Source organism: Apiospora phragmitis (genome assembly GCF_038363925.1).
Source record: "Apiospora phragmitis strain CBS 135458 chromosome Unknown utg000002l:1.0-5516284.0:1.0-5523493.0, whole genome shotgun sequence".
Lineage (NCBI taxonomy): Eukaryota > Fungi > Ascomycota > Sordariomycetes > Amphisphaeriales > Apiosporaceae > Apiospora > Apiospora phragmitis.
The window spans coordinates 2,572,273-2,596,194 of NW_027117400.1; the positions used below are offsets into that span (position 1 = coordinate 2,572,273).

The window sequence follows — 23,922 nt, forward strand, 5'->3', positions numbered from 1 at the left end:
CTTAAATATGGACAACCTCTGTAGCAACCTCTTCCTTGTAAGAAACAGGCTGGTGTTTGGCATGTCCACGAGGGTTTGACCAATGGTTTGACTGATCTGTGAAACACAACGATTAGGCCTGCTTTTCGGCGAGTCAAGTAATTGCATCTATAGAATGGATTGCTAGGCTTGTTTCTGTGATAGTACCTGTACATACGCCTTGGCTGGCCTTGAACCTGATACATGCAAATGAGGACATACAAAGCGTGTAGGTGTCACTCCCCCTCGTGAAATTGCGAAACCTAGAGAGTACGTATCACCCCCATCCGAACACCAAACGCCACTTGGCTTTTTCTTTTCCATAGAAACCACTACCCTCCCCCACCTATGTCCTATCCCCAAAGCGGCGCCGTCACCTCAGCCGCTCTCTCGACGACGGCCCGGACCCGATCGGCGAACACCCTGTTGGAGCATTCGACCTCGAGGTCCTCCAGCCAGACCGTGGCCACCATCTTGTCGACCTTGATCGTCACGCCGGGGACCGGAATGCCGATCTTGTGCAGCCGCTCGATCTCGGCCTGCTGCCGGGCTTGCAGCAGCTTCTCCTCCGCCACGCCGTCGTCCGACAGCTCCATCGACGCCTCGGACCCCGCGTCCGCCTCGCCCTTGACCGCCGCCTTCTCGTCCTTAGTCAGGGGCGGCAGCTTGGGCACGGCGACGGGGGAGACGGCGTCGGCGCCGAACTGGGCCTCGAGGAAGAGGAACAGGCGCTCGAGCCGCTCCTGCGGGGACAGGTGGGCATGCAAGTTCCGCGTCGGCAACTCGTGGGTATGCGGGTTCGTGCTGGCGGACTGCTTGACCGCAGCCGGGCTGCACTCCACGGACAGGAGCACGGCGATGATGGCATCGGCGATACCATCGTTCAGCATGTTGCCCTCCCACTCCAGCTCCAGCTCGCCATTGTTGCGGTACCGCACAGTGACACAGCCCATGACTAGGTATGCGGCCATGGTCTGAGTAATCTCCTCGTCGGCGTCCTCCATTTTCTCATCCCCATTCTTCTCTTTGCTCCCATTAGACACCCTATTCTTGGTTTCGGGTAGTTCCTCAATGCTTCCAAACGTTCCCTCCAAAGCCCATTTGATGAGATCAATACCGGCTGCGCTCAACGTCAGGCGCTGCTTGCAAGCAATCATAGACGTCGTCAAGCCCGCATATTCACGCAGATCCTCGGGGTCCACAACAGACATCTTGAAGTCGTTCTGTACGAGCACACCTGTAACCAGTGGAGCATTGTAGTCATCGGGCATATGGAGTTTGGTAGGAGGTGGGATAGAAGCCAGCTTGCCGACGACTTTGGCCGTCTTGTCGGCCTTGAAAGGGATGCGTAGTTCCTCGCAGTTGCGAGGACTGTACACCTTGGTCTTCTCTTGTTCGGGCTTTCCGCTGTTGAGAGAGAGGAGTTTGGACTTCAAGCGCATCATATTGTGCTGCTCGCCATGAACAAGAATCTGTACCTGATTTAGCAACATTCATAAGAGAGGGTAATGCATGATACTTACAACGACTGGCGCCGCGACTTCTTCAATGAATTCCCTATTCTCGTTTCCATCAACGTGGGCCGCGAAGGAGTATTCCGCGACAGTACACCGTCTGGGAATCATGACCTTCTCTCCATCACCGCCTGGCCCTCTCCTAACACCGTTCGTGTTCCTGAGACATTACTGCGTGTATCTGGTCGGGCTCTGTGACGATGTGTTTTGCCATTGTACCCTCCACGCTGTAACCAGTGATGATGACGCCATTTTTGTCGCTTGGGGCCCAACGTTCCAAGAGCTCTCTGCTGACCCCATTTTGCAACATACCCGGACTGGCCAACATGACGCAACCTCCAACATCGTCGAATCGGTCCAGGTTCTTCAGGGAGCGAATGTATTTGAAGTCCCAGGGCCCACCCTTGCCAGCTCCGTCTCCTGCGGCCTCGGCTTCAGCCATACGCTCACGGAACAGTCGCTTGATGTTGTCGTTCATGGCACCGACATATGTCTGGTAGACGACCATACACTTGCGAGCTAGATTACTGGCATAGTAAATGGGTATCTTCTGGTATTCCGAGTGCTTGCCCCAGTACTCGTCCAGGATGAGCAAGAGTTCTTGGGCTCTGCCTAGCGCAAAGACCGGCATGAGCACTCGCCCTCCGCGGTTGAGGATGCCGGTAATGTTTTTCATCAAGGCTTGCTCTCGCTCCAGACGGGGAACGTGACTAGCAACACCATATGTAGATTCGGTGATAAGAACGTCGATCTTGACACCTTTAGGGACCTCGGCGGAAACCAGATGTCGATCCTGCTCTCTTGAGTAATCGCCTGTGAAGAAAATCTTCAGACCAGCAATTTCAATAAGGAACATTGCAGCACCCAGGACATGGCCGGCAGGATAGGGGGTGATTCGAATAGAGGAAATAGTGTGCGTGGTGTGGTAATCGATGGCCTCGATCTGAGGAAAGGTGTTCAGATGGTCCTGTTCTGTGTACACTGGTTGCGACGTCGGGTTCGATGATGTGTTTCCCACTCGCACGCTGTCTTGAATCAACCATTTGTAGATGGCTTTTGTTGGGTGCGTCATGAACACCGTGCCTCTGAAGTTGGTCTTCGCCAATACATAGGGAAGGGAAGCAGCGTGGTCGATGTGGAAACTTTGAATAGATCAGCATATGCAGAATCCCATATGGGGCCTATGGTATAGCAGGATATGTGGGAGACCATAGCGAGACATCACGGCGGTTAGGACGGGATAAAGTGGGCAACTTGAAAAGGAATAACTTTATTGCTAGCTGGATACATTCGCAGAATCTGAGTACTGATCATCAAATGATGCGACTAGAAACTGGCAGGATCTTCTTCCAATTGGAGCTTGCTAGGTCCAGGAAGCCTCCTTGCCCTACGAAACGCGCCGTGATGCCTTCGTGGTATGCTCTACGTATTACAAGTGGACAGGGAATGGGTGTCAAGGGCGCTTACTGGCTGATAAGGAGCACATCTACCGTACTCAGATCGAAGTCGTCAAAGAATGGCAACGCAGCCAGACCGTCATAGGCAGGATGCTGGCCGGCGTCGAGCTGTTAAATGCGACATTAGCATGTGAGCGCTGCGAAGAGGCCAGGGAGATAGCCGTACCATGACAGTTTTGCCCTTGTATTGGATAATATGACAGGACCGGCCGACTTCATTGCCGCCTCCCAGAGCAAGGAAAATGAGCTCATCTGATGGGTCGACCGGTTCCTCGACTACCGTGGCAGCCATGCCCGCCGCCTTTCGTTTGGCAGCCATGGTGTAGGAATTGACGAGGTTCGCCTATTGTTGTGGGGTTAGAGATGATATCGGAAGCGAGCTCACTCTGCTGCGCGCTGAGGTTGTGAAAGGTTAGCTGTGATCGCGCATTGCCAGAACCCAAAGCTCTTGGGGCTGTCTTTGAGAGGTAGTCGGTCGGTCGGGATAGGCTGGCTGGATCAAATGGCATGCATGGGTTTGTCGCGTTGGGGTGCGCGCTCGACAGGGACTTTAGTTTAGGTAGCGGCTGATTGAGCTTGGACCCACATTGCCGAATCGTCGGATTTTTCCAAGTGCCCGGTGGACTCACAAACTGTGGCGGGACTGTGAGGCTGTGAGGCTACTGGCTGACTAATCGTTTGATTATCCTGCGACCAGCCACAATCAATTCACGTCCTGGTCTCCTGGTCGTGTAAGGCAGCGAAATAAAGTGGGATCGGAAGGGAAGCTGTGACTTTGAGTTTGGTGACTTCGGGAGGACCTTCCCACGATTATTCCTCCTCACCTCAAACTGTTGCCAACCTACTGATTCCTGCGACCAACCAACAATCCCACGAGCGCCGACTGTCGCGTCGAAATCGCATTCGGTTATATACCTGCTACCAGTTGCACTAGATTTAGGAGAGGCCAGTTCGACGGTGCGCAATCGTCGGATGGGGGTGTTCACGGGATCTTTGTGGTGACAGGCTTTGCCTGCGCATCTGCTTTCCCGCGTGTGATGAAGAGCTCTGGCGGCAGTAGACGGTGCTCAAGGTGCTTTTTGAGGTGGATTGTCTGATCCGGTCTTCAACCATAGGACCTCGCCGCGAAAACCTTCCGTCCTGCGACGACTTGCCCACACCATCCGAGTCAACGACTCTTTTGATCGTCCTAACCTCGTCGCGTATTTTCACATCTTATAGTCAAGACGCATAATTCCCAGCCATTATGTCGCAACCACAGCCATCGGCGATGCCCCAGCCGCAACCATCGGCGATGCCTCAATCACAGCCATCGGCGACTGCTCCAAGGGCTTTCAATCCACAGCAGCAGCATCCGCAGCATCATTCTCCAAGTCCGACGATACCTAATCAGCAGGTCTCCTACCCCAATTTGCAGAAACCGCCTCCTTCGCGCATATCGCCGATGACGGCCTCGCAATTTTCTCAGAGCTTTCCAGGTGCGAGCCCTGGAGTTGGAGTAGCCACTCCCGGTACATCAACCCCGAATGGTCTGCCGTCACCATCTCTTCCTGCGCACAACGCACCTCATTATAATGCGCAAGCGAATTACAACCAGCACACCCCAACAAACGGCCGGTCGACACCCACTCTAAACCACGCTTCTCATCCGCCGCCTCTTCAACAAACTCCTCATCATCAAAGTCAGCCAGCCGGTCAGGCCTCGAATCGACCTGTCGGTCTTACCGCAAGTCACCCAGCGCATGCTACGCCGAACAACACCCACCCCATAAACACTTCAGTATCTCAAGGTACTATGGGAACGCCGACCGCTGCGATGTCGCCTCCAGCCCAACAACCGTCTACACCAGGCGCAATGCAAAACCCTCAGAATTCTTACACTAATGCTACCTTCACAGCTGCCACAATCCCCATGGGCCCTCCTCCGGCAACACCATATACCAACGATGCAGCGCGACAAGCCCCGGTTATCAAGCAAGCGCCAGCCAAGGCATTTGCGTACGATATGGACGACACACTTGCGGGAACGGGTATCAATCTGGACGAGGAAGAGCAATTCATGAACGATTTTGAGTCGCGAGCTGGGTTCGGTGCTTTTGCACCTAGTGGAAGAGGAAACTTCTATGGTGCTGGACCTGCGAGCCAACCTGTGGAGCCATCTCAAGCGCGAACGCAAGAAGAACTTGCGGCAGAAGCTGCAGATCGCGCATGGAATGGGGCGGCCCATCGCTTGGCTCTGTCGAGAATACATGACTGGAAGGAAGAGGGTTTCGTCAGTCCGGCTATGCTTCACCATCGGCTGGAGTCGATTGCGAAAGCTAACAACCTCGAGCTTAATATGGATCCAAAGCCAACAAAGGAGCACATGCCTCTGGGCCGCTTCACTCAACCTGCTAATCTACTTAAGCCCACGGTGACGGTGAAAGTGGACACAGCGCCCAGTGGCACCCTTGGTACGGACAGTTGGTTCTATGATTCCCAAGGAAGCCTATTTGATTGATCAGATTGCGCTACTTTCTCTTGCCACCAAGGAACGCATGGGTGAGCTTCTTGCCGAAGCCGACTCGATTGCTTGCCTACGGCAGCAAACTGCCCACGGCGCGGTCCCACCCGAGTGGGCCGATGCGGCTCTCTCGCCTCCCCTGACTCAGGCGAACAGTGCAGTCAGCCCAAGCACTAAGGCGCAGAAAAGTAAGGAATAGCTCTCAAGTTATCTTTTGCATTCGCACTAATGACAATTTAGGACCTGCGGACGAGATGAGCAATGGCCTCCCCACGCCCGTGTCTGAAGCATCTCCGACCAACCCATTGGTTGAGGCGGTAGTTGGTTCTGGCAAGGTTGTCCGTAATGCGGAAGAAGCTCGTCTACGAAAACGCCAGAAACGCATGGACGCGGCGACGGATAAAGACAAGAAGGAGGACGGAACTACTTCCAGATCGGGATCAGTGGCACCCGGCACGCCCGGCTCCGTTGCACCTGACGCAGCTGACGCCAAGCCGCTCACGAAGAAGGAGAGCAAAAAGGTAGCTTCAAAGCTGGCAGAAGCAACAAGCAACACGGTGAACTCGACCCTCAGTCAATTCATGGGAGGCAAGAAGAAGAAATATTCTTGGATGACCGGGGGCGGTGCGGCGAGCGGTGCAAGCACCCCTAGAGCGGGCGGGATGTCGGGGGCGCCGGCAGGCGGCAGTCGTGGTGCGGCTAAAGGCCCTCTGACGCAGGGGAGCGCACACCATCTCGGCCAATTCCGAGAGAGTTCGGCGAAAGGCAAGAATATCCAGCTTCGAGATTGGGTGCACGTGCTAGAGCAGCAAAGAGTCGAGCAGAAGGCGCTCCAGGAGGCGTACAACCGGATGGACCGTTCGGATGCTGGAGATAAGGCAGTGATTCCAGCCCCTACGCCTGTTCCTGCTCCTACACCCCAGAAACCAGAGCAGACCACCTAATTTTGAGGGTATGGCTGAAGGGGTGGCGCCTTTAGTTGCCTTGTATTATGTCACATTATTCTGCTGCACATCGAGCCAGGCGTTATATTTACGGGGGGCATCAGGGCAGGCGTTGATTTTTCATGATTGATGCCGCGCTTACTTGGCCAAATCGGTGGCTGGAAGATGGTAGCAAAAGGAGCAGCAGAGCAGAGCGGCCCTCGTCTCGTGTCAGGGTTTAGACAGACCTAGAAGACATAACCAGGGACAGCGCAATCAGAATAAAACCGAAGTAATCTGCAGCGGGCTTCTCCCCCCAGCATACTGGCGCTGTTGGCAGTAGGCCTTGCCGTGGCATGTTTCTTGCTCACGATATCCTCATGTGTTGGCGTATACTGCGCCATTTGAACTCCATGGAGGCAGGTTGTGAGGCAGTTTTCCTAAACCATCTCACGAGTAGTGTATTTACTACTTGCGTAGTGGTTGGATGGTCAGAGACAGATTCTGATAAAGTAAGCTCGTTAGTCCTGGGATGGTTTCATAACCCGTCTTTGGAGGCGAAGAATAAAGATTGCGGCGGCGGGCAGTGCAGTGAGCGTGAGCAAGGCTGTGCCTCCAGGCCAGCCAATAGCCTTAAGCTGGTAGATGTCTGAGCCCCGCTTTGGGGGCGATGGTCGCTGTTAGGGAGTTACTTCTATTGACTAGCAGTGCATCAAGGTCAAGGCATATTACTGGTTGGGGCTTATGCATCGCAGCCTGAGGCAGTGTCGACTCCTGACATGTTCGAGAAAAGGTTTATCAGCAGCTTAATGTCTGCCTTGTCCGTATGGCCAATCACGCAATAACAGGCTGATGCATCTCCATGCTAAGGTAGAAAGTCGTCCGAGATCTCGCGACTCTCATATTGATATAAAGAAAGTGGCTTGCTCACCACTGACTGGCACGCATCAGATAGGAAAGGAAGTACCCAACCTTGTCGAACAACCAACCAAAAATTTGTGGAAGCCAGCAAACAAAGTACTCCAGTCATACCTGCTTGACCTTGTCCCTGAAAACCGGCCTTTGTTCCTGCGTCGCATAGCCACCACCTCCCAACTACTTTAACCACGTGGGAAGGAGCGCCATTCCCGTACTTGAAAGTTAGAGAACAACCTGTCTTGATTCATCTCGGGTTGACCGCGCTACACCGAGTACGCAAAGTCAAACGTGGATTTGGCCTCTTCGTATCCAGACGAGCATCTATCGCAGTTACCTAAATACCTATATTACCAAGACATCCGCAATGGATCCGTTAGTTTCTAGCAAACGTAGCAGCCGCTTCTCGCTGTCACGACTGAACCTGTTCGCAAGTAAAGAGGATGCCTCCGCGCAGAGCCCCAAGGGTTCAAGTTCCTCCATCAGTCGTAGTCAGAGCCGGAAGTCTACCAATCAGCCGCAGCAGCAGCAACCGCAAAAACCAGCTACAACAACGTCGTCCGCGGCAGGCCCTCCGCCGGCAGACCCTCCGCCGGCATATACAGAAACGAAGGTCTCTTCCTCAGGTGCTTCTACCCGCAATCCAACAACTTCTAGAATAGGCGCTTACCAGGGCCTCTCAGCTGCAAATATCTCTACGGAAGATGACGAGTTCGCCTTTCTGTCGTCTTTCGACACCGTCTTCCTCATCGACGACTCCGGGTCCATGACGGGGGACTCATGGGCCGAGGTCCGGGGCGTGTTGAGGGAAATCGTTCCTACCTGTGTGGCACACGACTCAGACGGCGTCGACGTCTATTTCTTGAATCACAGATCCAGCGAGCTGCTCGATAAAGGCAGTGGCAAAGCCGGGACCGGCTATCGGGGCGTTACCAATGCGGAAGGTGTTGCGGAGCTCTTCAGACGCGTGAGACCTAGCGGGGGCACGCCGACTGGTCAGAGACTGGGTCAGATTCTTCGTCCTTACCTCAACCGCTACCGAAAGGTGGTCGACGAGACTGAAGATGTCTTTGCCATGAAGCCTCTCAACATTATTGTCATCACCGACGGCGCAGCAGGCGACGACCCCGAGGATCCCATCGTCTTTGCCGCCAAGGAACTCGATGAATTGCGTGCTCCAGGTTACCAGATAGGCATTCAATTCTTCCAAGTCGGCGATTATCCGGAAGCGGCGAAGGCCCTAAAGGCATTGGATGACGACCTTCCTAACAAGGGCGTCCGCGACATTGTCGATACATGCTATTTCCAGGCAGGTACCAAGGGGAGGATAACATCTCAAAAGCTTCTGAAGGTGGTACTGGGCGCTGTGGATAAGAGAATCGATAAGAACGACACGAGAACTGCCGAGGCGAAGAGAAGATGAACAAGTGGGCAGGGGCAGATCTACTTGCCGGGCGGGCATCACTCCATTCCCATACCTATTCCTAGACTCAATTTCTTCACTGTACAAATTACTTTACTAGCCCTGAAAGCCTACGAAGGTGGCAAGGTGGCTGGAACCCAAACCCAATATAAGTTTCTCGTGTTAATACTCCTTCGTCGCACGTGAAGAGTGATGACAACTCTCGGGTTGGAGGGCAGACATGAGCGTGAAAAAGTTCTTGGCATTATCACAAGAATCATATGGGCATTATAACGAACGTCTTCATCTATTCAACATGGGTTACCCTCGCAAGACATTTATTGCCGCCCCTTTTAGTAACCATCCGGCAATAGATATAATAAACTCCTCCAACGCCCCACGATAAACACCAACCAATAGCACGGTAACAAAAGAAGAAGAAAAAGAAAAAAAAAAGAAGTCGCTGAGCTCAATACGGAGAGTCCCGATACAGAAAGCGTGCACATTTTTGTTTCCAACCCCTAGCGTCCAATGCCGCCGATCCTACGTCGAACTACATCTAGTAACGAAGCCTGCCGTTGCTTCCTAGAGATTGGCTGGCATCGTGTTAGTAACTGTCTCGTGCCTTCTTCTTTCTTTTGCAAGATTCGTAGTAGTCATCAAGTGCATAAAGATGGGAGAATGAATGAATGGCCCCTTTGATGACTCACCTCCAAATCCGTCGTCGTCCTGGACTGTGTGGACGGCGCAAGCAACGAGACCGGGCTGGCGAGATTGGCGTGGTATTGGTGATACTCGGTGTCATTGCCACCACTACCACCACCAACAAGGACCACAGGCGGTGATGGCCCGCCCCCCATAGTAGTCGTAGCCGTAGTCGTAGCCATCATACCCAGCCGAGCGTGCAGCACGTCGTCCCCGACGTCGCGCTCGACGTACAGCTTGCGCCGGCTGCCCGGCACGTACCGCCACAGCAGCAGGCAGTCGGTCCACTCCTGGGCCAGGATCGGGTCGGTGAAGACGAAGTAGAAGCCGCCGACGCGGCTGGCGCCCGCGCCCGGCCCGGCCAGGCAGGCCACGACCTCGGTCACGCGCGTCGGGAGCCGCACGCTCACGTACCGGCCCTGCACTTTGCAGGCCAGCCGCTCCGTCGTGTGGATCGTCTTGCTGCGCACGAGCTGGCCGTAGTGCTCCGCTTGCTGCGCGCTGCGGAAGCCGATGCTCACGCGGCGGCGGCCGCCGCCGTTGGCCCCTTTGCTGCCACTGCTTTCGAAGAGGACCTTGACGCTCAGGAGAGGTGGTGGTTTTTGCCAGTCATGATGCTGTTGGTGCTGCGGCGGCTGTTGGTGGATTTGCTGCTGGTGCTGATACGGGTGGAGAGACTGTTGTTCTTGGTATTGTTGATACTGGGGCGATTCCAAGGGCGGCGATTGTGGTGGTGATAGGTAGTAGCTTGGAGCGTAGGTGCTCATCTCATCTCAGTCTATGGCTACGGCTCGGGCAGTAGTTATACGGAATGATGAAATCCGTTTCTCTCGAGGTTAAAAAGTCCATGGAAAATTGGGGGAATACTGAGTGATGACAATAGTGACGGGGCTTGGGGTCGATAAACAACACAGCAAAAGTCCTACTACGTCGGACTTGGTGGGGGAGGGGGATTCGGGAACAGATAAGTCTCTCTCCCTCTCCCTCTCTTCCTGCTTGCACTCCTAGTAGTAAGCTAAGACAGCCAGGCAATCAGGCAGGCAGGCAAGTAATCGTAGTGTGTGCCATCTCTCCTTCGCCTATTCATTCGTCCCATTCGTGCACCTAGACACAACCTGCAATGCGTGCCGGGCCAATAAATATGGCCCCGGAGCGAGGCTAGGGCTGTCTACTCTGGGGCCTGGTAGCATCGGACTGCCCCCATACGGCCATGGGACTGCCAGACTCGGATGCCACCTTGACGGTGCCCAATGAGGCGTCGGCGTTGGTTGGTGATACTCTGACATGGGTGGTTGTATTATTTAGGTGGCACTGGCCTTTGGTTGGCAATCTCGATCAGTCCATCAATCAAGACTGCATGCAGCATGGCATGCAAGGAAAAAGCAGAGCAAACTGCCGCGCTTGCAAGTGGCGGCAAACGACTTTTTTTTTCTTCTTCTTTCTTTGTTTGTCATATGGTAATGTGGTGAGAATTTGGGCGAACTGCCTACTTATCTATCCCTCCAAGTAAGCAAGGCTCAGAAACCCACACCATCATCCATCCTATCCATCGCCCATATCATGGCTGTTCCATTCCAACCCGTGAGGATGGAGCAGAAGAACGGTGTGTGACCTAGAACTGTAAGCATGAATGCAGGCAATAATCAAATGGGCAATCCGAACGCGGGCAAACACGAAGGGCAAACAAGAAGGGCGTAGAAGACAGGAGTGGTTTCACTGAAGAGAAGCAAACTATTCCCCCCTACCTAAGATCATTCATCATCGCATGCAGTCATTTCCCAAAAAGCCATCATATGCCATAAACCTTTTATTATCCATTGCTCTAATATCCATTGCTCTCTCATGCTCGATGCAAGGCGCGCGAGAGACTATCATAAGCTGCAAACTACTCCCAGTGAGGAACAACTCGAGTAAAGAAGAAAACCGCAGAGAAAAGACGAGACGTAACCCTCCCCCTTGAGAGGAGGAGCAATAGCCAAGCCTCAGAGCAGCGTACTCGTTGCTTCGTTCCAGCACATGATCATCATGTGCCTGGTTTCGCTCGCCAGCGTAAAGAAGAGCAACCATGCAATGCAATGCAATCCATCCGTCCTTCGCCATGAAAAAGAAGTCAACGCTTGAGGCCGCAGAGTGTCATCGTCAGCAACTCAAACGCGTCCGACTCCTATGAAGTCCCTCCCATTCTCTAGCTTGGTCAACGACCGAATACCACATAGCTTCTTAAGACTTGCCATCGTCTCAACTGAAGGATGGGCATTATGCGTCGAAGAAGAGAGATCGAGTGTCTGTCATATCAGACCATACCCCATCTAGAATGCCTTTTTGTTCTTGTTTTTTGTCCTTTTCGTTCTTTTTATCATCAAGAGGTCGGGTTGCCACCTCTATGCCGTTCTGAGCCGTAAAACCAGTTTTCTTCACCCAAGTGCGAAGAGAGACTGGAATGTCAAGGGCTATAGAGAAAGGTTGAAACCCCTGGAATAGCCTGGAACGAATCATCTCGAGGTTTTGAGATAGCAGACAGATACAGCCAGTATCAACCCCCGAGCATCATGATCATTCGCTCTCCCACTGTGTAGCTTGCCCCTCTTCCGTACTCCTCGACGAGACCCATTTCCTTCCTTCTATCGCACGCCACAACGGCATATATAGCCTGTTGAGCTACTGTGCCAAATCTCGATGTATCGCGTGTAGGTGCGACAGTGCTTCCCTCTGTCATATCATCCCTCGCCAAGAGTTCCGAGGGGAATGAGGAATGGAGGAGAAGCGTTTCGCCTTAAACAACGCCATTAAATCAAAGAAAACCAGGAACCCATGTCTAATATTCCAACAATAAGTGAAGGCGTGCGGATCCTCTTGGTGCACGCGGTGTCCCAATCCAAGGGGATTTGGTTGGGAAATAGAGTCTTGAAGGGAATGTACTTGATCATTTCATGACCAAGACGTCCGCCTTCATAAGCTCGTGTGTGCGGAGCGAGTCAGCGTTGCGGTCGTCGCGAAGGCTAAGGGTCGGGCACACAACGAGCATCACACGCCACTGGCTGTACTGAAGCTGCTCAGGGGAAATCTCCAGATGGTTCATCGGGCGCATTTGGCCGTTGGAGAACTTGGATCCAGTCTCGGGGAAGAAGTAATGGATCGTCATGCACGAAGTCCAGAGCTTGGACGTGACGGTGAAGGCGTTGCTGATGATGATGCGGAGCGCCTTCTGTGCTGACTGGTCATCAGTGGTGCAGTTCCGCATCGGGCGCAGGATCATGGACAGCATGTTGACATGCTTGGTAATCGCACGGTCGCGGAAGTCTTTGCCCTCGGGTGAGTAAAGGATGTGCTTGATCAACTTCGCATGATCCTCGATAAGACGCTGTCGTTGGGTGCCCTGGGGGCGACCGCCGTTGGCTGCGACGATGGGAGTTAGTTTCATTCAGCCAAAAATAGGAGCATTGTGCTGGCGGAGTAACTTACCATTTCCAGGAAACTTTGAGCGCATCTTCTGTTGGAGAGCTTCCAGATGCCCGTCCATCTCATCGCTAAAGCCGCGGAAGACGTCGGGGCTAATCATGCTGTTGAAGAGATAATCGACGATGACCCGTTTGATAACGAAATGTCGACAGGCCGCATCACCCAGGAGGTGAGACATGTGAGTGGCACTTTGCACGGGGTTAGCCAAGCCCATGGCCAAGATGTAGTTCCAGGTGTCGGGATGGCTGGTATGTAGCATCCTGTCGACATCGTTGTAGGGCGGGGTGCAGTGCTGAGTAGCAACCAGACCCTCCATCATCTCATAGACGCGACCGAATCCTTGCTGGATGTCCTCAGGCTCCCAATCCACCTTGTGGCGTGCGAGTTGGCTATCGCCATCGCCGGTCGAATCGCCAGGGCCGCCCTTGTACGGTGTAAGGACGTTAGAGATAGCTCCAGAATTGTAAGAAGACTGGTTGCTCATGAGGGCAGACTGTCCCGAGGTAGATGCCGAGAATGAGTTATCCCGGCGGTTGCGAGCCGCTTGTTGCTCTGGCATGACTGAGCGGTATCCATTCTCGTAAGCACGAGCATCTTGACTAGGCAACTGGCGACCAAAGTTTGGCTTTCTGGCCAACGGAGTGAGAGGACGCTCTGTGACATTTCCAGGGCCAGCATTGCGATTGTAGGGAACAATGGTGCTGGCACTCGAGGCCGTGAATTCAGGTATGGGCATTTTGCCCTTGCCCTTATCGTTCTGGCCAGCATCCGCTCGCGGGCCAAAAGCAGGAGCAGCCGGATTGAGAACTGAGCTGCGTCGGGCCTTGTCGTCCACATTAGTAACCTTGACCACCTGCATGGGATTGTCACCCGACATGCGAAGAGCCTTGATCTCATCCTCGAGATGCTGGGTCGCTTCACGTCAGTACGTATGGATAGAAGAAAACAACGGGACGAACATACCTGGACTTGCGTCATGTGCTTCATGTCTTGGCCCTGAATCGTGGACTTCAACTGTGCATTCTGAGCTTGGGAATCGCCCAAGCGACCCGCAAATTCACGGTTCTTACCGACAAGAGCCTCATGCTCACTGGCCATGTTGGTATAAGCAGTCTTGAACTCCTCAACTTGCTTCTTACGTGCCGCAAGCTCCTGCTGCAGGCGGCCCAAGTGCACGCGAAGCTCCCCGGCCTGGTACTGTGCCTTCTGCTGTTCACGGGAGGTGTCGTGGAAGAAAGCATTTAATTCTTGGCCGATATTGATGAGCTGGCTCTGAATATTGTTGGCCAAATCGGAAGAAATACCCGGAGAGATGCGAATGTACTGCTGGATAGTGACAAGCCGATCTTGCATGTCTGCACATGCCTGGAAGGGCTAAGAAGTTAAAGTGGTGAGTGACCATAATGTGAGGCGCGGGTGAAGGGATACTTACAATCGCACCTCGGGCATTGCCACTGGGACCATGGACATTGCGATGAGGTCCTTGAGCGGAAGGGGAGGTCATGTAGTTATTATTGTGGGAGAAGTTCTGCTGACGCGGCATAGAAGTTCCAGGTCGCGGGATCTGGTTGCCGAATGCGCCATGCTGTTGGCCGAAGTTAGAAGGACCAGTGCTAACGAAAGGGTTAGGGCCTTGATGGGCAGACTTGTCGCCACTCTGTTTGGCGAACTGGGAGCTGGCGCGAACCAAGGCAAGCTCATCATCAGAAGGCGAGTCCGACTTGGAGCTACCCATGTAGCGGTTATTACCAGCAGCAGATGACGACGATTGGGATGAATGTAGAGGGGCGCCACCACCCGAGTCGTCACTGGAAGTCTGCGAGTTAGCCATGTTGATTCTATGAAGTGACGATGCGAGTCTTCTGGCGGTTGAAGAAAGTGAAGCGTGTATGAAAATGAGATGGGAATGACAAGGTCTAGTAGGACCACCCGAAATTTTCTTGTCCCAGGTGAACCGAAATCCCGAAAGCAGAAATAATCCCCAGGAGGATAGGCACTGCTCGAAGGAATAAAAGAAAGAGTGGTGGGATAGAAGTGGTAAGAACGCGGAATCTGAAGTAAATTGCAAAAAGGCAGGTTGTGGGAAGACCTGTGGTTTTGCAAGTCACTGCGAGGGAAGGGGAAAATGAAGATGGCAGATGATCTCGAGACGAGATGGTGGTAAGAGGGAATCAGCTTTCAATGCAAGGTGGCCAAAATAGCAGATTGATGGTCAGCGGAGGAAACCAAATGGAGACCACTTGGGAACAATGGGCGGGATAATAAACCAAGATACTCGGTTACTGGGTCCCAGTAACAGCAATGTGTACGTGTTGGGGGTGTTGTTATTGTGATGGTGGTGGAGATTGTGGAAGATGGAACTCGGTTTCTGGAGAGTGACGTGACTTTGTGGAGGAGGAGCTCGAGTAAATATATGGATTGTGGGAGAGTGAATGCAACGAAACTGGATAATAGGCCTGAACAATTAATGTACTTGGGTTGCCAACAGCCAATATGTCACGCGTGGTATTCATAAGCTGTTGACACCCTGTAGGGTCCAAACAGGCGTATCCATCTCGTAGGGGGGTCACTGCGGCTTGCACAACAACCCCCCTTAGGCCAGATGTCAGAAGCTCTTCGGGGAAATCGAGAAGCCGAGGGGGGCAAGACATGATGGACGCTTGATGCTGGTTCTAAGGGAAGTAGAGGCTGATGTCCAGTTGAAGGGTACTCGGCCACGCATCTCAAGCCCCCTCAAGTAGCTTGCTGAAAGCATGACCAACATCCAACATCGTGACATAAGGCTGAATTGCACGCCCGCTAAGACAACTCGCAGAACCGCGTAGGAAATATATTGAAACGTACCTTCGTGGTGGTGAAACCACGCCGTACTGGACCATGTGGCCCAGGGGCCGGGGCGAGACGTGGACGATCTGAGGTTGGTGTCTGGCCACCTCCCCGAGCCGGGCGACCCCCAGAAGAGAGTTATGGGTCCGCGACCCGCCGTCCTCCTCGTCGGCCCGGTAGCCGGGGTCGTCGTCGAACCTCACCCCCAACCCCGACGGTGGCGTCGACGGGGCCGGAGGCGAGGGCGGGGCAGGGGGCGAGACCGGCGGGGACAGGGGTCCCACCTCCATGAGGTCAAAGACCGGCTCGGGGAGGCGTTTTGCCGGCACCTTCATGATCTGTAATTCTGTCGTTAGCAAGAGCATCCATTAAATAAATGTTGTAAGGGGGCTATGGAGTAAGTGGACCTGCTACTCCTTGATACAGTGTATACGGGAAACGAGCATGAGGTACTCGATGTGGGGAAGAGCGTTGCTGCATACTCGAGCGTATACTCGAGCGTATACTCGATCGTATACTCGAGTTGCTCTATAAAACTCGAGAACACAAGGACGACGATACGAATGCGGTCACCTCGTATTGTTTCAGAGCGGAGAGTGTGTCAAGATGTGCGTAGGTTGACGAGGAAGGAGCACGGCGTAGTTCAAGGTTGTCGTCGCCTCATGTGGTGACGAGAGGGGCAGACAAGACAGGGAAAAAGGCACACGGCGCACTCGCCTCGAGTGAAGGGAAGGGTGATGAGGTGCAGGCACACGGCGCACTCGCCTCGAGTGAAGGGAAGGGTGATGAGGTGCAGGAACACGGTGGGGGGGGAGGGAGAGGGGGAGGCTCTGTACAGCCACGCCGGCCGCGAGAGTGCACAGATCATTACTTACGTTGTTGTTGTTGTTGGTGGTGGTGGTGGTGATGTTGGTGATGCTGGGTGTGACAGTTAGCGGTGCAATTTTTGACGAATGGGAGGGAATGACGAACGTGAAGTAGGAAGAGGTGGTTGCGTTGGTGAGGAACTTCACACGATAAAATTTGGCGTTGTGGTGGACTTGGAAAATATTTAGGGTACGACAGGAAAGCTTGCAGTTTAGGCTGCGATCTTGGGGGAGGGAAACAAGAAGAGCTTACCAACACAAGCCAGCCAGCCAGCCAGCCTCATCGTCGACGGCACAGGTCGAGCCACGCGGAGGCAAATGGATTCCATCGACGATGAACCTTAGTCCGCCAGCATCCAAGAGCTTGGACTCATTGGGAATCACCTCGACATCGCCGACGAGCTCTCACCTGAATCCAACAGATCTCCTTCAGAGGCACACAGGGACCGCTGTGTAGAGATGCGGGACTACCCAGACCAACACCCAGAGGACTGGTAAGGGGGCTCGATGCTTTGAACATGGCTGCTGATCATTATACTCGTAGATAGGACCACGCAACCAAGACCGCCAATGAACGTTCACAGCTAGATCTCTGGTGATCACGAACATGAGTACCACCCTTCACAGGGGCCGCTGCATTCGTAGCAACCGAACCCCGACGCCAGCCCCTAACTCTCGCTGGATCTGCTTCAAAGGCCAGCCATTGCCCGACTTGTTCATGGATGAAAGGTTACTAACCATCACAGAGTGTGAATCCTGCCCACCAAGCACCGAGTATAAATGGCACGACAGACTTCGAACCAAGACCAGTTCCTGTCCAGCTAGACAATATTACAAGCACGATGCCCCTTTAAGTAGACGTTGACACGGGTGAAAGGAAGCACAGGAGAAGCCATATACCTATACCTTGCTGATGATTCACATCAGAAGTCGGAAGGCTGGGGCGATACTGACAACAACACATCTTTGAGACGAAAAAGGAAGAGCCACGCGGAATATCATGAAACGGGGGATGAGCGACTATATAAAATGCAAAGAAAGGGGTGACTCTGATTATGTATCAATTCAGCCCCATATCGTAAGTGGGTACTAGCGCCCTTACTGCTCCATCAGTCAGTTCTCAGGGGTTGCTGTGCTTCCCGTTGCGATTCTCTCTCGAATAGCTATCAAGACGATGCCATAGAGGGAGCCATACCTGTCTTTCTAGCATCTCAAGAATATGAGACATATAAGGTCGACTGAAGAACTGGGCATCATCATGTTCCTGTGGCCTTGTGGTACGCGGAGAAAGTTGAGCTTGACATTGTATATATAAGAGCGAGCAAGTGTACGGGGACTGGCTCCAATGTTTCCAATCAGAAAAGTCGTATCTGGAATCACTCCCTGGAGGACCTGAGGGAGCAATGCCAAGAAGACCAGATGCTTGATGAGTCCGTTCCAGTTTACGAGGAGTATCGAACAACACTCTTTTGAGCATGCAGCGACCATCCTCGGTAGCACAACAAGTGTCCATGTAGACCCAGGAGAGGCGGAGGGCTTTCATCAGAGACTGCTGAAGGTAGCATGACTGAGACACTCTTGTGAGAGACGAACCTTAAAGGCCAGCTTGCTGGACCCTCGCAGAATGTACTATATCAACCCAGCAGCCTCCGAGGAGACGAGTAGTCTTAGGTACGCATCGCCATGCTTTTTGGCGTAAGGACGGTCCTAGAACGAATCCCATCTGAATCCAGACATCAATGAGGTGGCCTCTCCATCACGAAATGTTGGAGGCGTTGATGGCAATGTAAGGGACAGATGCGGGCTGACTCATACGGCGGAGAGCGTAGGTCGGTCGGTCCAAGGCTGACTGGTTCGAGAGAGGTGCCAAAAGCTTATGACAGCTATCGAGTTGACCGTGGAGTTTTGGTCCCAGTACGACAACCGATTTATACACTCTCCTTCGCCTAGTGTACTCAGCTATGAGGGGACAGGTAAAGAGACACCAAGCTAACCTCTTGTATCACCTCGGCCGGAGAGCACCAAAACATAAATATTCGTTGCAGTGGTCCTGCGAGATGGATTAGCCACATGTTACACAAATAAGACAGCGTAAGGGGTTGAATCTCTGAGCCTCATACGACCCTTATCGCCAGCCCCTTGTTGCAGTTGGATCACGCGGTTGATTCACTAAGCTTGAGGATACAGTTGAAGATGGAAAAAAATTGCATGCTAAATCTATTACTAAGCGATCCCTGGCGGCGCCGAGCTGTTGGGTCTCGATTGGCATGAGCTTCAAATGCAGGCGGTGGACGTGAGCTCGAGCACAGTACCGCGAGCAGGGCCGCTAAGATGCGCTCGTTTATTATTTCTGCTGTCGAAATCAGTGTGAAGACCCACGGCCATGTTATCCGTGGGAGATAGGGAGGAAACCAGTCGAACGCCGAACCATGAATACGTGAGCTCAATTCGCTGTCAGCCAGGATGACTACGCTGAAGATGATATTTCGGTTGCTTATCGTGCAGTTGGGTTGCTGAGGTGAATCTGAGGGTACATTTAGCATCGGGTCACTGAAAGTCGATCGAGGTATGGAACTGTATGTATTATCTAACTTACCATCGAAGGATCCTAGAGAAAGTGTTGTCAGGCCACAGTATTAGTATTTCAGATAGCCTTGGTGCGTGAAAACAAACTGCTGTAGACGGCATCCACAACAGGGGCGGCGCTGATCATGCGTCCGCCAAAGTACCGGCCGTTCAAACCCTTGATTGCGTTCTCACCACCTTGGACCTTGTCGAACTTCAGGTAAATGTCGCCTTGGGAGTTGGGATCTAACGAAATATGGACAACATTGCCATATTTATCCGTGGCTTCCTGTCGAACGTCATCCTCAAGTTCCTTGACCCAAGCTTCACCTTCTTCCCTGGAGACAGTTGTTAGCAAATGTATGATTAATGGGCCACCGCCGGGGAATGACTTACTCAGTAGGATCAAACATGTTGTGCAGAACAACACAACGGCTAGCCATATTGACGTTGACGGGGAGAGGCTTGGTCTCCGTTTTGGGCTTCAAAATCTGTCTCTCATCGCGACCACCGTTAGGAGCTTCATCGGTTCTGGCAAGCTTACGCATTAAGGCGTCACGGCTGTAGTTATTGAAGTTGACGCCACCAACATCGGTGTCGTCCAGAGCGCTGGCACCCGTGGCCTTGTCGTTGTCTCGAGCTCCAGCTCGATCGAAGCCGGCCGCTTGGGAACCTCGTCCGCCAGCACCGGAGAATGCGGAACCCTGGAATGGTTGGTTCTGACCCTGGAATCTCTGCAGAAGATTGGCAGTTGACTCGGGGGTAAACTTATCGTTTCCAAGACCGACACGGATCGGGCGACCCGCAAGATCAAACCCATTCATTTTCTCAAGCGCCTCTCGCGCCTGGTCTGCTTCGCGGAACCTATGCGGTGGTTAGTAACCGAGATAAGGTTGAAAAGGAATGCAGGTAAAACATACTGTACAAAGCCATAGCCACGACTCCGTCCGTTATCGTCCTTCTGAAGCTGGACGAACTCGAGCTCGCCGAAAGGCTCGAACACGTTCTGCAAGTCTTGTTCCGTAATGCTGAAGTGGATGTTGCCGACATACAACCGGTGGAAGGGAATCGAATTGGTGTTGCCCGAACTGTCAGTGGTGCGTACTTGGCGGTTCTTCTCGGCTTCGGTGAGTTGGACAATGACCGGGATACCTAGCAGTTTCTGACCTGTGAGTTGAAGAGCAGCAGTGACGGTATCTTCGGCTTTGAATTCAACGTAACCGACTCTGCGCGGAAAGTGTTAGCAATCGTGTCTAAAGTCAGGAAAATGTGGCAGGTTTTGCGTACCCCTTGGATCTGCCGCTAATACGATCCTTGACGATCTGAGCTTCGTTGACTGGGCCAACCTTCTCGAAGAATTCCTTGAGCTCTCTCGTACGGAGACGGGCAGCTAGCTGCTGGACGAAGACGGTCCTGCGGTCACGCTCATCCTCAGTTAGCTGTGGAGCGCCATCTGGCTTGGGAGTACGTCCGCCACGGTGTCGATCGTCATCCCTGCCGCCTCGGTGGTAGCTGTCGCGGTCGCGGCGGTGGTCGTCTCTGGGGCGGTAGTGGCGGTAAGGAGAGCGGGAGCGAGAGCGAGAGCGGTCACGGCCGACGCCGCGGCCACCGCGGTAGTAGTCGCCATCTCCTCTGTGACGTCGTGAGTGTCGGCCATCATCACGGCTCCGGCTTCTACGCCTACTCTTGTGGCTACCTGTATCGCTACGGGGTGTAGCTTCTCTGTCTTTGTCGTCGCGGTCTCGGCGGCTGCGGTCGCCGCTGCGGTCACGCCTCTTGCGATCGTGGTCGCGGTCTCTGCTGCCTGCTCTGCCACTGCCGCGCTCTCCGTCGCGGCGATCGCTGTGCTGGGATCTCGGTCTCTCGTCGGCTTCAGTCATCTTGGTACCCTTGTCATCATTGTTGTTGGTGGCAGTTGCATCAAGCAACGCCTCAACATCGAGAGTGGCCATCTTCGAGTGGTGTCTATCTCACTGAATAGTTTGAGGCAAGAGGATTCAGGTTCGCGACTGCTTCAAACAGAATATTTGTTACAGAAGAAGCGTGCGTTCACGAGTGTCGCTCGATGGGATGCAAAGTGGTAGCTAGTGAGCAACGGACGGATCGGACAGCCAAGGACGATGGATGCCTAGGTTATCTGCTGTGAGTCTGGTAGCAGTCGGAGATGGTTGATTAAACTGCGGCTGGAAGAAAGAACCCTCAGACAGGCGGAAAGGCTGAGGTTGAAAGTGGGTGGTCCCTCACGAAGATCCTTCGGTGGAGCCGATATGAGCACGGTTGTTCCTCGGCTCAAATTGCATTAACCGGCTTACTCATCTCTGCATATGTAGCAATTCAACATTTAAATGGAGATGTCAATTTCAGGATGCATGATTTATACGACATATGTAGTGTCAGGCTCTCACACTGGGCCACAAGTAGTACTGCCCATCACATATGCTTAGAGAAATTATGGTTGGAGTATGCCATTAATGTATTACTCAGTGGTGCAGCGATGTACACCATCATTGCTAAGGCCTTATGTGCTTCGCGAAGTGAAGTGTGAGAGACTCCCCAACGCCACCACCACAATGCCCTTAGGGGCCTGTCTTGTTTATCCATCCTGAAGCCCTGAAAAGCCTAATATGTACAGGGGGAATATGTTATACTCATCAACTTCGTCTCATCTGCTATTTGCTCATTTTACGTCGTCTTGACTGACATCGGGATCTCGGTTCCGAACACCTTGTCCCAGATGCGGCTGCTCACGCCGAAACCGTTCTCGTAGTCCAAGAAGTGGTGGGCAAGATGGTGCTTCTTCAGCTGCTTGTAGTAGTACGGGAGGTTCTGGTGGTGCAAGAAGTAGTGGGTGCAGTCGTAGCAGATGTAACCGAAGATGCCGCCGCTGAACACAGCAGTCGCCACGTGCCAGTTCCAGTAGAACACAGTGTGAGCTAGCTTGTAGAAAGGTGTTGCCAGAGCCGCGAAGAGAGTCGGTGGCATGACAAGGCGGTATTTATCCATAGGCAAATAGTGGTGGACTCCGTGGAGAAGGAAATGCAGCGTTAAGCCAACTCGGTTGTCAGGAAGGTAGCTACAGATCGTTCGTTAGCAACCAACTCGATCGACCACATGGATGATGGGGCAACTTACTGGTCCAGATGAAAGAGGAAACGGTGAAGAATGTACTCGACTATGGTCCAGAGGAAGAGCCCAAGGCACCAGTACGCGGCAACTTGCTCCCAGCCGCTGAGACCCTCTCTCGAGATGTAGGTACCATAGAGCACAGGCGGAAGCCAAATAGTAGGCACAACCCACCACGGCGTCAAACTAATAGGTTCCAGGAAGTTGCCAAACAAGGGCGCACTCGCGCCGCCCCTTATAATGTCTCGGGCGGTGAACTTGATCCAGGTAGAACTCCTTGCTGAAGCCTCCATTCCATACCTGCATCAGCAGAGGCTTGTTCAGGTCCAGGAACTTGTGCGTCTTGTAGTCGGCGCTCAAATCGGTCTCCTTGCTTAGATCCTCCTCGCAGCTCATACCTGTGCGCGGGTGTACATATGGATTAACCTTCTCGTTGATCTGCTCGTCGCCGGCGTTTTGGGTCTCGTCGCTAGTTGCGAGCTTTTCCTTGACCAGAAAGCCAACAAGCGATTCCTCGAGGACCTCGTACGCCGAGTCGGAGTGCACGTGGGAGTCTTCGTCCTTGAGGATGTCACCGACATCTTTACCGGCATAGTCCAGGATATACTCGGGACCGCCGGGATGGGACTGAGGAAGTCGGTCAGATCGTAGACATTGCGCCCGACGGTGACATAGAGGGACTTGGAGGTGTTGTGCGAGTCGACTTCGGCCTGCGTGAACGTAGGAAGCGTGCGTGCAGGCATTGTCGCGGAGACGGTAGAGAGTTTCAGCTGCAGCTCGGAAAGGGGGCGGCAATTGTGGTGTCAATAGAAAACCCCGAGGTTTTCGGATTGGTCGGAATGGCTGTTTTCAGATGGAAGCAGCTAGGTAAAGGAAAGTTGTTGCAGTATTGATCCTTAGAAGGATAGTGGATGCTGTACCAAGTAATGCGAAAAGAGCGAGCGCATAAGTGGCAGGCAGTGAAAGCAGAAGTGTAACAATCTGAAGAATTCCAACGAGCAGCAACCAGGATAATAAATAATAATACAAGTAACCACTAGACGGCCTAGGACAGGATTTTTAGGGGTTCATTTACTAGAAGAAATTGAGTACAAGCAATGGAAGATCGGCCGAGAGTGGCGCTACTTTTACTATCAGGGACGGGCAATGCACCAGCAAAGTTCAGACCCCGATCAGAATCCGTGGCAAAAGGCGGACTGCCGAGAAAGTGCATAGTCTCGAATGCGGTTAGATTGGAAGATTTTATCGGCAATCGATTCGACGATACCGGGTTGACGAATTAACGAATCGATTGGAATATCCAAATAGACAGCCCTAACTCTTAACTCTGACTCTACCTATGCTAAGCCTAGGTCACCCGGCTATTAGTTCCCGGCGATGTATACCGGCGACGTCGTGAATTGCAGCCTCGCAAGTACGGAGCGTCTTCGTAGTACATATGTATCCCCTCGTAGGGCACCTCCGACTTGTTGGAGCGGACCCCGGTTTGTTTCTGTCCACCTGCCCGCAAAATCCTACCCAGCTGGGTTGACTGATGGAAGCTTGATGCACATGCTTATGACCTAGTTGATACGGGGTAGAAACAAAAAACCACATGGAATGAGATTACCACTCTGTCGGTGGCAGCATCGGTGGCGTGACAGTCG

The 23,922-nt window shown here is 53.1% G+C and overlaps 10 protein-coding genes across 10 annotated transcripts; 2 read left to right on the forward strand and 8 right to left on the reverse strand.

Moving 5' to 3' along the window:
* Positions 1–371: 371 nt before the first annotated feature.
* Positions 372–1,463, reverse strand: PG994_001624 (uncharacterized protein; the record flags this gene model as incomplete). Its single annotated transcript, XM_066853033.1, has 1 exon — positions 372–1,463. The coding sequence occupies one exon, from the start codon at positions 1,461–1,463 to the stop codon at positions 372–374; it is 1,092 nt and encodes a 363-aa protein (XP_066721174.1).
* A 211-nt stretch (positions 1,464–1,674) lies between these two features.
* On the reverse strand, positions 1,675–2,604 carry PG994_001625 (metallo-beta-lactamase superfamily protein; the record flags this gene model as incomplete). Its single annotated transcript, XM_066853034.1, has 1 exon — positions 1,675–2,604. One exon carries the CDS (start codon positions 2,602–2,604, stop codon positions 1,675–1,677), a length of 930 nt encoding a protein of 309 aa, XP_066721175.1.
* Positions 2,605–2,995: 391 nt separating this feature from the next.
* On the reverse strand, positions 2,996–3,308 carry PG994_001626 (uncharacterized protein; the record flags this gene model as incomplete). The annotated part of the gene is made up of 2 exons (XM_066853035.1): positions 2,996–3,097; positions 3,156–3,308. The coding sequence occupies 2 exons, from the start codon at positions 3,306–3,308 to the stop codon at positions 2,996–2,998; spliced, it is 255 nt and encodes an 84-aa protein (XP_066721176.1).
* A 927-nt stretch (positions 3,309–4,235) lies between these two features.
* On the forward strand, positions 4,236–6,436 carry PG994_001627 (uncharacterized protein; the record flags this gene model as incomplete). The annotated part of the gene is made up of 3 exons (XM_066853036.1): positions 4,236–5,408; positions 5,473–5,680; positions 5,733–6,436. 3 exons carry the CDS (start codon positions 4,236–4,238, stop codon positions 6,434–6,436), a joined length of 2,085 nt encoding a protein of 694 aa, XP_066721177.1.
* A 1,261-nt stretch (positions 6,437–7,697) lies between these two features.
* On the forward strand, positions 7,698–8,753 carry PG994_001628 (uncharacterized protein; the record flags this gene model as incomplete). The annotated part of the gene is made up of 1 exon (XM_066853037.1): positions 7,698–8,753. One exon carries the CDS (start codon positions 7,698–7,700, stop codon positions 8,751–8,753), a length of 1,056 nt encoding a protein of 351 aa, XP_066721178.1.
* A 638-nt stretch (positions 8,754–9,391) lies between these two features.
* On the reverse strand, positions 9,392–10,204 carry PG994_001629 (uncharacterized protein; the record flags this gene model as incomplete). The annotated part of the gene is made up of 1 exon (XM_066853038.1): positions 9,392–10,204. One exon carries the CDS (start codon positions 10,202–10,204, stop codon positions 9,392–9,394), a length of 813 nt encoding a protein of 270 aa, XP_066721179.1.
* A 2,156-nt stretch (positions 10,205–12,360) lies between these two features.
* On the reverse strand, positions 12,361–14,727 carry PG994_001630 (uncharacterized protein; the record flags this gene model as incomplete). Its single annotated transcript, XM_066853039.1, has 4 exons — positions 12,361–12,833; positions 12,900–13,803; positions 13,860–14,270; positions 14,329–14,727. The coding sequence occupies 4 exons, from the start codon at positions 14,725–14,727 to the stop codon at positions 12,361–12,363; spliced, it is 2,187 nt and encodes a 728-aa protein (XP_066721180.1).
* Positions 14,728–15,501: 774 nt separating this feature from the next.
* Positions 15,502–17,108, reverse strand: PG994_001631 (uncharacterized protein; the record flags this gene model as incomplete). Its single annotated transcript, XM_066853040.1, has 5 exons — positions 15,502–15,568; positions 15,741–16,060; positions 16,598–16,640; positions 16,842–16,951; positions 16,998–17,108. 5 exons carry the CDS (start codon positions 17,106–17,108, stop codon positions 15,502–15,504), a joined length of 651 nt encoding a protein of 216 aa, XP_066721181.1.
* Positions 17,109–19,232: 2,124 nt separating this feature from the next.
* On the reverse strand, positions 19,233–21,105 carry PG994_001632 (uncharacterized protein; the record flags this gene model as incomplete). The annotated part of the gene is made up of 4 exons (XM_066853041.1): positions 19,233–19,491; positions 19,550–20,017; positions 20,074–20,379; positions 20,441–21,105. The coding sequence occupies 4 exons, from the start codon at positions 21,103–21,105 to the stop codon at positions 19,233–19,235; spliced, it is 1,698 nt and encodes a 565-aa protein (XP_066721182.1).
* A 730-nt stretch (positions 21,106–21,835) lies between these two features.
* Positions 21,836–23,019, reverse strand: PG994_001633 (inositolphosphorylceramide-B C-26 hydroxylase; the record flags this gene model as incomplete). The annotated part of the gene is made up of 4 exons (XM_066853042.1): positions 21,836–22,226; positions 22,286–22,533; positions 22,577–22,857; positions 22,884–23,019. 4 exons carry the CDS (start codon positions 23,017–23,019, stop codon positions 21,836–21,838), a joined length of 1,056 nt encoding a protein of 351 aa, XP_066721183.1.
* Between the last annotated feature and the right edge of the window lie 903 nt (positions 23,020–23,922).